Source organism: Malurus melanocephalus, unplaced genomic scaffold, assembly GCF_030028575.1.
Source record: "Malurus melanocephalus ecotype Western Australia unplaced genomic scaffold, MMel_1.1 scaffold_137, whole genome shotgun sequence".
Lineage (NCBI taxonomy): Eukaryota > Metazoa > Chordata > Aves > Passeriformes > Maluridae > Malurus > Malurus melanocephalus.
Window position 1 is genome coordinate 383541 of NW_026623369.1, and position 14823 is coordinate 398363.

Here is a 14823-nt window from a genome sequence, read left to right on the forward strand (position 1 = left end):
CGCCGGCTGCCGGGCGGGCGGAGCGAGGGCCCCGTGCCGGCCAATGCGGCGGCGCCGCCCGGGCACAGCCCCGCTCCCGCGTGGGCCGGGCCCGCCCTGCGCCAATGGGGCGGCGGCGGGCGGGGAGCGGCGGCCCGGCACAAACGCGGGCGGGCGGCGGGCGGCCGCTCTTTGCCGAGCAGCGCTTCGGGCGGTACCCAGCGTCCGGCCCGCCTCGCCRCCTCCCCGCCGCACACATGAAGCTCATAGTGCCCAAGAAACACTGTGAGTAACGCCGGGCCGCCGTCCCGCCGGGGGCCACCGGGGCGCTCTGGAGCGTGGGAAGGATCTGCGGGCTTAGTGTGTGCTCCTTTCCCAGACGTTGTTAGAATGAAGAAAAAGGTAGATCTGGGAACCCAGAGCAAGTTATTCTAATCGGCGGGGAAAAAAATATATTGCGAACATGTTAAGTTTGTAATGTGCTTCTCATTTGAGAGGTTTTATGAGTTGTCTATTTCAAGTTTGGTTTTAAGGCTGTGAGACTCAAACATCCTATTAGTTAATTCTGTATTTGCTTAATTCTATATGGTTGATTGATTAGTAGCTTTTCTTGCTTGTAGGTTTGGAGGTATTGAGTAATTCCATGGTAATTTCTACAAGTAAAACAATCTAAGGGAAAAAGTACTCCATTYCTTTTCACTCTCATTTTGCTAGCCCTTCAAATAAAGCCCACAAATGTTTGCTTCTTTGTTACAAGTTCAGCCTGTTCCAAAAGGGTAATCAGGGATAGTCAGGATCACAGCTGCCTGCTGCCAAAACTTAAAAAGATGTTTCTACTCAGTAGGAAGTAATGTGCATTCAGCTACTCTGGGTTTTGGTTTTTTTTCATTTGTTTTGAAGTGAATGTGTAAAAAAACTTCTCTGGTTAAACAGAGCAAAATATTCAGAAACAGCCTTGAAGATCTGCAGCTTTCATAGAACTGCATAATAGTGCCTTTTCCTGGCTTTTTCAATGCTTTTGTTAAGCTACTCATGCCACTTTCCCTTTGAATGTTCTCTGATTGATTAATCAGGTAGTGCTTACAGTACCTGTTGATAGTTAATTTAGTCCTTTTATCARTTTAACCTATCAGTGACCAAATAATTCTCCGTTATGAACTGGTTTTGCAATCTTTGTCCTGCTTCACATTCTCTTAATGAACAAAACCTGCAAAATTTGGACTAGCTTACATTTGGATTTGGTGTCACCCAGAAGAGTCAGCACTTGCATATCAAACTCTCCATAACAGTAAAAACTATTTTGAAGCAAATAATAAAGTTTTTAGGGATTCAGGTAATCACTTGATTAAGAAAGARTGAGGACTTTGGAATTTCATCCCATTTTGAGGGAACAAAGCCCATCAGAGTAAAAAGCATTGGCGACTGACTATATTGCCTGAGATGTATGACAGCTGAATTGTCAGATGTGGCATTTTAGTGAAATGAGGCTTTAATAAAAATAGCAGCTGAGGGAAGTGCTGTTGTGGGCAATTTGTTTGCTGATGTAAATATATGAATGCTGGCTGATACACTTTTTAATATATRTAGTGTATTTTGTACAAGAATACATTTGAAATCTGGTATTAGTCATGCAGGAAATAATGATAGCACATTGTCACCAGCTTAAAAACTTCATTATATTATTACTCAAACTATCCTGGTACTGCATATCTTTCTACTGCATCCTCCTCTAGTGAATACTACACAGTACCATTTTCCTGCTGTGTCTGGTKCTTTAATCCTGGCCTTTGCAGATGTTTATTCTGTTCTTAAGTACATATTGCAAAATGAAATGCAGTTGCCACATGGCATGTGAGAACAGTGTTGATTGCAGGGTTTGCTTTGTGTAATTGAGAAGATAATGAGATAATTGGCATTTCCCAATATTTCAACAAATGAAACTTACCTTTCTGCAACAATTATTCCTGTAAGCCCTTATTTATATATTTTCTCTATTGTTTTTACATTCTGACAAAGTGAAATAGAATTCTATATTCATAAGTCTTTTTCCCTTCTTGGAAGGGAAGATTCCTGTGAAATCAGTGCGCTTTGCTGATAAGCCTGCAGTGACAGCAGACTTGCCCTAGCGCAGCTTCTGCTGGGAATTCTGTCTTTGCTTTCTTTTTTCCTTAGTTTAACTAGATGGGTTGTCAGGATATTAGGCTTTTGTCAGTTTTCTTGTTCTTTAGAAATCAGTGTGTGATATTCATGTGGATTGTCACACCTATTTAACAAATAGCTCTCTGCTTTTGGGTTTGAAGTTTATGTGGGGTTGCTTGTAACTTTTGGGTTTTGTTTGTTTTTCTGGTGAGGAGGAAGACATTCAATAAGCCCCTGCTGCTGAAGATGAACTGGAAGGCTTCACCTGATATGTGTGCATGATTTAGCTCTAGCTTTTTAAGGTTTGAAGAAACTTTCATTACTGAGCAGATACAATTAATTTTTTTAGCTACGTATTCTATTTTTGTTCAAAAAAAACCCTGTTTCTGTTTTGTGTCTTTTATAATTGTGTCAAACATGAAGAAGTACCTGAAAAATACATGTAAGCTATTATCCCTTATYTTTTTGTAACAAATACCAGCTTTCAGAAGCTGTAAGAATACTATGCCATATTATGTGTGTCTCATTTTGATTTTTTCCCTTATTACTGTTTTTGGCTCTTGCACCTCTTCTGTACCCAATTAAAACAGGAAGTTCTTAGATCATCAAAGTGTCAAGCAATGCAAATGAAATGTAAATGAAGTAATAGGATTTCAACATATATGTGTTCAGAAAGAAAAGCAGCTRAAACTAAGGTATTTCAGCTGAGTTACTTATGACTAAGATTTCAGAATGTCGATACAGCCATTCAAATTATTGATAAAAAAATTGAAATACTGTGTCTGTCTTCAAGGAAATACAGGTCCTGTTAAAGAGATATATAAGCTAAAACAGTTTTGGCAAAAGAAGAAACTGCTGCAAATTGGTCAGAAATAAATCCAGGGCTCATGTAGAGAGAAGAATGTTTTAACCTGCAGGATTTGGGYACAACCTCTTTCTAAAAGTTGAGGAATAAAAAGATTCAGCTAACCTTATGTGATGGTTGTTTAAATGTGTGGAAAGGATTACCCTTGGTTATCTCTAATGGAGGTAAATGTTATTGGATGACCCAAGAGTTCCCTTTCRTTCTTGCTTCTCCTGAGCTCTTGTCCACAAGAAGAATGTTGTGATTTGATATTTACTTTCCACATGCCCTCCTTATATTGTATGTTAAGTGTAAGATTTTTAAAAATCCAAGGTGTTGAAATCTGAATATAACAATGCCTTATAGGAATAGCCTTATACTTCAGAGTTAATGCAGAAACTAGGTAAAATGTGCTGTGGAATTTCTCGTGAGTGAACCTTTGCCCCAGATACACAGCTGTTGGTGTGCATCAGATTACCWACTTATGCAATGCTGTAGATACCTTCTGTTTGCATTCTCACATGCTTCTGCAGCTAAATTTTGGACTAGTACAGATTTTTATCTCAAGATAACAAACCAGTAAGTAGTTGGCACGGTTTCTTAACATAAAGAGAATTAATTTTCTGAAGAAGATAAGTAGAGTCTTTGATTTATGCTAGACTTTTAAGAACACGATTCATCTTGATACTTTTTGTATCAGTTCTGTGGGACCTAAAACTAGCTTTTGCAGTGTTACTTTTTGTTACCTACTGCTGTGTAGCAATGCAGTAGAATAGTTCTGTTTTCACCACAGTAATAAATTCAGTTGATCCAAGAGTTATTTTGCATACCTATTGAAAAGTGAGAAATAAGCTTACATGCCTTATCAGACCACTTTAGTTAAGAGGTGKTTTTTTTTAAATTGTGGGAATATTTCTGCAACATATCCAGTGCCTTTATTGCTCATAGTAAATCACACAGTTTTTACTAACTGTGATCAGCCTGAGATGTGTGTGGGATGGATTTGGATTTTACTTTTCCCTGCTTGCTTTCCTGGCCTTTTGTAATTATAGAAACTGGAAACTTATTCAGGTTACCAGTGAAATGCTGGGCTTCCAGTTTAAAGTAAACCAACAAAAAAACCCGAAACATTCGCTCCCTGCTTCCCCCCTAAAAAAAACCCAACCAACAAACCAAAAAAAACCTCCCCAGTTTTTTCCCCTTTATCCCTTAAGTCTGTGGAAAACTTATGTACACAAATACTATTTTTTCAGACCTCTGGTTGTAGTACTGAGCAGGCTCTAATAATTTTGGTGGCCTCTCAATCACGTTACTCTCTATATTCGCAGGGGCAGCAAAACCCAGGAGTACCTTCATTCTGTGTGCACACTTCCATTAGCACCACATTCAGTGGCACCAAGAAAGTTGAAATGCATAGCTACCAGCTGAGATGAATTATATATAGATAGGGAAAAGAACCGATAATGGGTCAGTGGTGCATTTTGATTTGGAGCATATTGTTAGTAACAAAAGATACAATGAATACATTTTAAAATAATCACTGGAATACAGAAGTATTTCTACTGTCACTCCAGTTGTACAGAAGTTGTATAAATTTCAGTGTGACTTTGTTAGGAACTTTGAGAATTGATTTTTATCCTGATTGATCAACCAGTCAAGATGGTTGTTGAATTATTGCAATTCCAACAGAGTTGGTGTTAGAAGTTGAGAAGAAAACTAAGCTGTTCTACATAACTGAAATATCTGTTTTTGTTGACGGATCTTGGGCTCTTTATTTGTGCTGAAGAAAACTGCTGGTGTTCTAAAAGCAAAGTTCCTTTCTTTCTTCAGCAGTCTGTTTGGCTCACAACAAAATGAAAGGAACTTAGAGAGAGAATAAACTAAAAAAAAAAGTGTCCTGGTATTTCTGCTCTCTTTATAAATGCAAGCATTATGTGTGGCTATCCCAAGAACTATGTGAAGTTTAAATAACTTCATAGTTGTTTTCTACAGTACTTATTCTTTGTGAATGATTTGGTTATAACTCCTCAAAATGTTTAAGATACAAAATCAAATGTCTTCACAGTAATTTATGAATAACTCTCAGCTGTTAGTACTTAAMGCTTTTATTGCTGGGTTTGTGTTTGATAGGAGGATGGAATGCTTGTTGCCTCTGTTAAAGATGAAATCAGCACTGTGGCTTTAAAGCAGTCATTGGTGTGGGTAGAGCATAGCAGGTCTTTTGCCATTAATAAAAGGCAATGGAAATTGGCTTACACTTAGCTACAGGCTAGTTCTGTATTGCATAGTCCAACCACGCTGCTTTTAAAATGAAACTTCCTGTTTGCATAGTTMAGGTACATCTGAGGAGGAGACTTACTGTTCCAGTGGGACAGGTAATTAAAGCTCTCAGTAGCTTAAATAAAGATTTGTGTAAATCATTAATGGGATTGGTGTCCTGAGCTCCACTGCATTGCAACGTTCTGCAGTGTAGACCAGACARATTTTGCATAAATATTTATCTTGTATTTTTAAAAGTGTTTCAGTTACAGGTTAGTGTAAACATATTTTTAACATATGTGTAAACATAGTGTAACATTCAGTTACAGGTTAGATGAAACATGTTTCATCTTTAAAATTAACCCTGTTTGAAAAACACTTGTTTTGAATTCTTCCCATTTCAGGGAGGTCTYATGTTTCTGCTTAAGTTGATGTATCTTCCTAAACCTCAGATTAGACTTAATTTTACTGTCTTTGGGAAGCTTGTATGGCATGGAGGAAAAAAAAAATAGACCTTACACCAGATAACAATTACTTCATTGGAGTTTGTGCATTATGCCTACCTTGTCTGTAGGGAGCAATGAGGAAAAAATGATGATTCAATTACCTGGCATACAGCAGTAGAGCAAAATAACTCTTTCAAATGTCTGACATTTAAGGATTGGTTTGGGCAGGGAAGGCATATAAAAAAGTGTGAAATTGAGACTTTCAAATTATTCAGCCRGATGATGCTGAGACTCTTCTTACTTGCGGTAAGAAAAAAGACTTTGAGTTCCTTTCAGCCTGAAGCTGAGTAACTTAATAGTGACCTGTGATCACGTGAGGAACAACAGTGTGATTAGTGCCTCCAAGTTGTTTATTTTTAAGTTCACTGGCATAAAAATCAGCTATGCATATGGTATTTATGGTTTCAAGTTCGTATCAATTTGAGATGCCCTAGTTGGTAGAATCACGTTTCTAGCAAGTCCACCTGATTCTCCCRAAAAAGCAGGGGGCTGACTTTGTGACTGCTATTTTAGAAGTGTGTCTTAGATTCTTGTCTTATACTCAGTACTTTTAATTTAATTTTTCTAAGAAACATTGCTAGCTCCATCTGCAGTGCCTGTATATAGAATTTGTATTCTCATGCCTTATTGCTTCATAAAGTTAACTGGCTTACTGTTTAAAAGATAGGCATGTATATATATAAATGGAGCTGGTAGATGAGCTTGATTCAGTCAGTATCTTCTATCTGCATATTACTATCTTCTGCTGGGTGTTCTCCATAGTAATTTTTTTTTTGCTGTTAACAAAACAAAGGTTTTGGAGGACTTAGGCCAGCTGTGGGAAGCTGAGAAGCAAATGGTGGCATTTCTTATATAGTCATATGATAGACTAACAGCTATACCAGCAAAGGGAGTCCATGCTGAAAGGACAGATCTGTCAGTGGTAAATACTGAACATCAGCCAGCTCACTTTTGGCTACTGTATACAAGTGTTGTAGTCCAATAGAGCTGTTGGTTCTGGAGGCCTCCAGCATAATGGGAGCTCTGTATTGCTGCTCTTCAGAAAGAGCCTTGTGACCATGGAAATTCTGACCCCGCTTGGAAAGGCAATTGTAGATGTAACGCAGTGGGAATATGACTTGAGAAATCTTGTTCCCCTGTTTRTTTGGTTGTTTCTTCCTCCTCCTCCCCTTAAGTGTATTGGCAGAATTGGAGCCAATTGGGTGAAACAGAGTTTCATTTCATTTCTCACCCATTGGCACCAATTGGGTGAAATGCACTAAATGTGCTCTGTCAAAAGGTGCTGACTGAAGCATGAAATGGCTTCCTGGGGAAAAAAATGTTTCTATTTTATTAAAACCTGCTTCACTGGACAAGAATATTTTGATATTTTCTTTATTCTTTTTCTTAACTGAAGCTTTATGAAGGCTTAACTTAGAGATGTTTTTAATGCATATGAATTGGACATGAGTGACCCCCAGTTCTCAGGAGCAGATAGTGCTATTTTGACTGTGCTGAATTGTCATTCAGTAGATTATTTAAGTGATTTGGCTAGCCTGTATATTTATAGTGACTTTCTCTTTTTTTTTTCCTTCCCAAAACCCTTGTTCTTAGCATTCCCATGGTTTGGAATGGATATCGGTGGAACGTTGGTTAAACTGGTCTACTTTGAACCTAAAGACATTACTGCAGAGGAGGAACAGGAGGAGGTGGAGAACCTGAAAAGCATTAGGAAATACTTGACCTCCAATACAGCCTATGGTAAAACTGGCATTCGCGATGTCCACCTTGAACTGAAAAATTTGACTATGTGTGGACGCAAAGGAAACCTGCACTTCATTCGCTTTCCTAGCTGTGCCATGCACAGGTTCATACAGATGGGTAGTGAAAAGAACTTCTCCAGTTTGCACACTACGCTCTGTGCCACGGGAGGTGGAGCTTACAAGTTTGAGGAAGACTTTAGAACGGTACGTGAATGGTTCACATGGGTTCAGTGGGAAGAACTTTGGGAAAACATCATGAGAGCCTGTCTATACAAACTTGATGGGAAAATAACTTTTTTTGGTCCGTCCTGGTTAGGATCAGCAGAATCAATTCACGTTTGTTAGTTGGTGACATTGCTGAGAATATGAAGGAGGGAGGGAAGGGTATTCTTGCTGGATATTCTACTGTAGTATTACTGTGTACTGTGCAGGATGCTTTTGGTGTATGTGGTTTTTTTTTATAGTACAGCTGTGATGATCAGATGCTTCATAATCAAGTGAGGGTATGTTATGACACCCTAGAAGCCTGACATTATAGGTACTTGCAAACTGCCTATCTATTGGAAACCAGATGTGAAACAGACTGGAGATTTGATTCAGGTTCCCTTCCCTTTGTATTAACCTTGAAACAGACTGAAATTAAGAATCTGGAAGACCAGCCATGGAGCATGGGGGAGAAACAGTGTGTGGAAGCATAATAATACCACTAACTTTTCAATTCTGTGAMTGTGTCATTGAAAGAAAGGCAGTTTATGAGATTAGTAGGTCCCAGATTCTCAAGAAGTTAAAAATATCCTTTTGAGGGAACTCCAGAAGCTGATACAAATTTGAAGTTTTGCACTAGAGTGCACTTCTAAAATTGGTCGTGGTGCAGAAGCATGGAAGAGCTGTTGTACAAACTGTTGGAGAGAAAAAAGCATTCAGAGGGTAGTTGTCTGTTGTGTATCCATCTGTATTGGGACATATCTTCATTTATTTTCTGTAAAAGAGAGACTAATCTGATTGTCCCAGAGCAGTGTCACTAAGATTAATGTGCATCCATTCCTGCTGTACAAGRGATTTTTTTCTTTGTCAATAGCCTTCTGTCATCAATATCGTCACGTACCAGATGACCATGATTCTAAGGGGAAAAAAGAATACTGTAAGAGCTCAAGATGAATTTCGACTGTTGCACTGTTGTGCAGTTGCTTTCAGTAAATTTTAGACTGTTTCCATGTCCAAKGAAGGACCATCAAGTTTCTGAATTGGGGTAGTAGTCCACTACTAGTGCTACATTTCTTGTCCTTTAGGCTGATTGCGAGTCGCTTACAAGTTAGAGTCTACTGATGATTGAGTCCTTAAAAGCTTGTTTGCCTCACATTGTGTAAAGATGTTGGCACCACAGTAGGAGGTGAGTTTGAGTTCTGGTCAGTGTGGCCTCAATTTAGGTRGTTTTTAGTATCTTTTCATGTGTCCTGGGAATCATTCAGGTCGCATTCTTTAGTGACAATGGGAGGTCACTTTAAGACTTTCTGTAGAGGCCGACTATCCTTATTAAAAAAGTTATTAAGAAGGGAAGTTCATGTCCCTCACTCCCACAGCTGTAGAACTGAACTGGAAGTTACCTGGTRGCTCTCACAGCTGAGCATTTATCTCTGTAGCATTGGCCTTACATGCTGTAAATACACAATTTACTGTGAGGGATCAGTCTCTTCTCAGCTGCAGTATAGTCAATATAGCAGAGGAGGCCATAGCTGAAGTTGGGGTTGTTTTGTCAGCTATTGAACACAAATACGAGGTCACATAACAAATGACTGGTGGATTTAGGCATGAAATTCCACATCTCTGCAGTGTTGTTAACATCTTGTGTGCTACAACACTTGCAGACAGTATAAGACAAGCYCTATAAAGGATGGCTGGGGAGTTTTCTAGCATAAAGCAATCCATGAAGTGTACAAACACTTAAGTGAGCTTTGGATACCTCTTAAAGCTATTCAATTCCACACCTTCCCTTATAGCAAGTGTTTCTTGGCTCAAACTGTAATATCCATAGAGAATTACAGAAACAGAATACTGACCATTGCATGGAGGTTTGCTCACTTAATCTCTCTCAAAGGGCAGAGTGTTCTGGGTTCTGGCACTTAAATTGTCACACTTCGTTAGCCATTGTAACAGCAGCTGGCTATCAGTGTGTTCTGCTGACTCTAAATTGAAACTGGACAACAGCTTCAGGACTGCTCTGTCAAAGCTCTGAAATACCTGTTTCAGGTAATTGATCACTAACACATCTCTAGAAGTAGMGAAAATGTGCCAGGTCTAAATCTTGCTATTGCGGGATTCAGTATTGCAAAATGCTCTATATGGAGAAGACTTTAAATATTCCTGTTTGTTACTTAAAAGCAGTGTGGAAAAACTGAGGTATATTTGTGAATGTTGTTATTTTCATAAAAAAATCTGGCTATATGCTAGGAAACTCATTAATTTGTCAAGCTAGCATGCTTTTGTTCTGCCTCTTCATTTTCCTGTGTAAATGCTTTTAAGTTACTTGTCTTTCATAGTATTTCTCAATGTGACTGTAAGAATTGCATAGATTTAGGACAGAAGATCCACTATGTTGCAAAACAACATTCAAATCCCAAGGAAGGAGGGCTTCTAAGATTACAGAAGTTTTTTCTCCTTAAARGAGACAGGCAAATATCCTGTTGTACTTGCCTCTGTTCCATTGTCTAATTCTGAATCCCTAAATGAGTTGAATAGGTTTGATCTGGAAAACTATGTTGCTTTTGTATATTAAAAAATAACATAAAATGGTGAGGCATATTCTGTTTACCTTGAGCTTGTTTTCTGTTCTGYAAAAAAGCACAAAAACTACAAAGCTACCTAGTTTAGATATTTGACCTCCCTCGTATGATCTGCAGTGTTGGAGAGGTGGAGGCCTGAAGAAGTCTCCATGGTCTGCTTGGTGACTGCTGGCAATATGATGGATCTTTTGTCAGTCAGTAGCTTGGCAAATAATGTGATTCATTCTGGAGATCTGAGTGCTTCCCCTAGAAGTAGGAAAATTAACTCCATTCATTAAACTAGACCACAGAAATAGTTTTACCAACCATGTGGTTATACTTAATGTTCATTGAAGTGAGCATCAGTAAGTAATTCCCCAAAAGGACTGTTTCCAGCCTAGGGGCTTTTTTTTTTTTTTGTTATTTTTTTACCTCCTCTCTGACTGATTTGTCTTTATGGTTGGCTGGCTTTATTTTCAGGTAACAGTGGTGTTAAGGCATGGATGAATCTGCAGCCTAATTCTGATAATCCTCCCTCCTTTCCCYGACTATGTACTGTCACTTCAGATATTCTGTAAATGCTCAAGTAACCACTTTTGTAAAAGTAAGGAGTACTTAGACTTACTTGCTAGGGAGATAAATCTCTCTGTGCTCTGTGACTTCTCCATGACAGCACAAGCACATTACTTGCACAGAAGTTTGCTGTTAATGTAATRAGGAATAAATTTTTAAGCTGCCACTCAGTTTTGTAAAGCAGCTCTGTGTAAAGGAGGGGTGAAGTGAGGGGAGGAAGGATTATTCAGATTTTTGTCTAAAACCTGCCCTATGATAAAATTTCTGTTTATTATAGTGGCTCAAAGTGGGATCTTTGTATTCCTTTCCTGAACAGACACCTGCAAAACYTGACTTACCTTGATAGAAATTTTACTGCTGTCTTCAGTGGGAGCAGCATCTGGGCTAAAAGCCCCCAATCACTTAATCAAGAACATTTGGGACAGGAAAGGAGGGAAATCTCTTACCAACRCAAACTCAAACTCAGGCCTCAACCTTCCCCTGAACTTAAGGAAAATGTTTTAAAAGTGAGCTTGGTTGTGTCTAGTGATTTTCTTGTGCCAGTTATTAGCTAATTGTAAGGCTTGACTTTGTGGTACAAACTGAATGCCTGAGGATGACATATAGATGCTATTCATCTTAAAACAAATAAACTTGCTGTCCTGTGTTGTAGGATGTGTAAGCTGTCTAAGTCTTTTCACAGTTAGTGTGAGACACTCAAAAATCTTGCTGAGGAGGCTGGAGGCCCTTGCTCAGGCCGTAGGAGCTGGGCTGGAGTTGAAAGCAGCATCCAGAGAATGGGTAAAGTAACCTTTTCTGAGGGAATGGGGAGAAACAATGTGCATCTCTTCCCTGTCAAGAGAGAAAAGAGATCCTTACGGCTAGCTGTGCAAGMGGGCAGACCTCTGTAGAACATTCCAGATGAGTGCTTTTTTTGCCCAGAGCTGATATATTCTGCCTCAGTGAATGTTGGATTTGCGTTTTATTTGCATTAGACTTTGTCTTGATTGAACGTGAGTGGTTATTTCCAGCTCCATAAAGAAGCAGAGTTGGGGGTTGAAGGGAACATAATCAAAAACATAAAGAAAGCAAAATCTTTATGAAAATGGAGGAGAGGTAATKGGAGGGAGATGGAAGGAAAAGCTAGTTCATAAGCTATTCTAAGAAATAAAAACAGGAGCAATGCCCAGCAGACATAAAAGCCAGAGTGATACAATAAACAAGGCTGTTGTAATTGATAATTGAAAACGTGCAAGATGTTATGTTCCTAACAGTTTTTTGCAAAAAAAAAAATAAATCAGATTTGTGATTGAAAGTCCAAGAGAAAAATGAACTTGCAACTGCATCTAGGTTCAGACTTTCTTGGGTTCACCAGAAATCTTAAAAGTGGGTGAAGTGTAAAGTGTAAAGCTGGAGCTTTACTGAAAAYATATCTGCACACAAATGGTGATGCATTAGACTTCAACCTCAGTGCATATGTCATGGCTGCCTCACTTCTAGAGGACTGGTCTTTTCATGCTTACCTTGCTGAAGTGGAAATATTTGCTCACCCATAGTAAGAAACAAATCAAATCCAAGTCTTTGACATATATGCTTTCCTACTTGAAAGCAGAAACAAGCTGGTACCATGTTTTCTTTTTATACTGCTTGGTACTTGAATACAGCTATTTTTTTTAATGTTACGCATGCTATTTAAAAAGAAAGCGAACCACAAAGAAATTCAAATCCAAATTTCAAGAGATAGCACTGTTTTCCAACACTTCTTGAGAGTACAAGAGATGGGCTTTCATTCTTTGTGGAATAGCATCCATATGCAATAACAAAAGACTTTTTGTATCCTTGAAATCAGCTGTGTTTCGGGAGTTTGTTGCTACAGTCATAGGGGAATATGYTGGCCACTTTCTTGGTGTGTTGCACCTGCTTGCCAGCATGGTTGAAGTCCTAAGTCATTCCTTTTGATGATCCTGGAGTCTTTCTTCAGGTCTAAGGTGTTTTAAATGCTGTTCCCTTCTCCAGCATTTAAAAAGCAGAATATCTACAGTCTKGCTATTATGAAGAAAAATTATTATTTTAAAAAATGTACATGTGGTTTCCCTGTAATCATCATAAATTTTCCCTCCAGGGTCCTGTATACTACTTTGTTCTGCAGTTGTTCCTCTCATAGCACAACTTTCTGACATAACCTCTAGAGAGGCACTGTGCTGAATAAAGTTACTGGAGTGCAGAGTAGGGTAAGTTGACCATTTTGCTGTCTGCCTTCACTTTAGGAATTGTCAAGGGCTGGAAAATACCTGCAAATGCATTTTGTAAACATTGTAGGAAAAACATCTAATTAAAAAGCATTTCTAGATACAGGTTCTGTTTTTGTTTTGCATATTTGCTTATAAACTTTGGTTCCTCTAATGAGAAGAGGTTTGAACAGCTGAAAGTTGAGGGTAAGTAGAGTGTGGTAGGTCAGGTGATGGCAGCAGGAAGAAATGTTTGCTTACTTGTAAATTAGTTACAATGGTTACAGACACATCTATTCTGCAATGCAGTTTTGCTGCTTTGAGACACTGTGAGCAAAAAGGCAGTTCCACATGCAGGGAGAGGAGCTGAATTGAGACCCTGGCTCTATCATGGCTTCTTTTACAAGATTGGGTTACTACATTTCTTGATTCTTTGCCCTGATTTCCGTTTACAAATGCGAACAGTGGTGGCTCACTAAGCTATTTGGAGCCTTGGGTGTCTGGTAGCTGCAGAGCTTTTAGTTCTCTGAACGAAGGTGGATTGATGTAGAATACTGATGCCTGTCTTGCTCATTCCTAAAATCAAAACCAGACTGCTGCAGCAACATAGGAAAATAGTTTTTCAGTCTGTTATGAATATTATACATGAAAGAAGGCAGTAATAGGACTTTCTGCTTACAGTATATCAACTGTTAAATATAGCACAGAGCTATCAAAAGCAGAAGAAATTTTAGTATGTCTTTTATACATGGAGGGCAGGGCCTAATAAAACCTTCATGTGTAATGCTTGAGAAAGAACCTGATTAATTTCTCTTGTTCTGTTCTTAGAGAATTGGTCAGTTGACTGGAGAGTTTGCAGAATCAAGGATTTTGCCTGTATTTTTGCACTGATGCCAGAAGTGTTTTACTCTGATTTGTATTACTTGTGTCTTGCAAGGTCTCTGACTAGTGCTTACCTATTTAAAAAGTGTGACATGGATCAGACAACAGCAGCTTGTGGCTGGGTATTTGGCTTACATTAGAATAGAGGTTTTGACAGTATGGGCCATAAATCTGTTAATTTGTACAACAGCTCCTGGTTCACAGCGCATTGACGCATCTGTGTTAGTTTTGTGCGTCTATGTTTGGTCGTGCTGCATCTCACTTCTAAAGCAAGGTGAGGAAACTGAGAATGTACAGCACCTAACCTAGGGAAAGATCRTGGCTAGTATAGAATGTTTCCTTATGTCATCTAGGTATGTGCAATGTTTGTTGAACAAAATTAATCCTGTAAGGAGTGATGACTCAGTGGGCTCCATGCAATGTTCATTGTGGTAAAGAATGCATGAAGAGTTTATTATGGTGATACCCTGTATTTGGTATATCTTGGACCTTTTCCTCTCAGTGTTATAGTCAGAAATCGATTAAATCAAGATATTTGTGAAGTAGCCTTAAGAATTTTATAACATTCCTTGAAAAACTTTTTCTCACTGATTATGCTTATTCTTTGTATTTGTTAGCTAAATGGTTCAAGTCTTTTATGATGCATTTCTCAAATTTAAATTTGTGTAGCTATGTGGTAAACAAGAAAAAAACTATGAAGGGATTGCAGAAGTTACAGGAGGAAATACAGAAACAAGAAGAAATTATCTCCACCTCTCTTGTCTATGAATAACTGGATCTATATTGAAGTCTTTGAGACTGCTGGTTAGGGGTTATTTTTTGTTCTTATTTCTTTTCCCTGGTTCCAGGATTTGAAGAGTGGCAAGTGAAATGAAAGGACAGACTCAAAGAGTGCATGGCTTTCAGTTACAGCAAGTTAGAGCTGTGTACAAG

At 38.7% G+C, this 14823-nt stretch overlaps 1 protein-coding gene across 8 annotated transcripts in view; it reads left to right on the top strand.

The window, feature by feature from the left end:
- Positions 1–14823, top strand: part of PANK1 (pantothenate kinase 1) — a 41053-nt gene that overhangs the window by 15654 nt on the left and 10576 nt on the right. For 3 of the 8 annotated variants that reach the window (XM_057370947.1, XM_057370949.1, XM_057370948.1), the window contains one exon: positions 7321–7673. The exons of 1 other annotated variant lie outside the window; for it this stretch is intronic. In XM_057370947.1, the coding sequence (XP_057226930.1) occupies positions 7321–7673 (353 nt within the window). 4 more of the 8 variants (XM_057370950.1, XM_057370951.1, XM_057370954.1 and 1 more) reach the window with 4 other exon arrangements.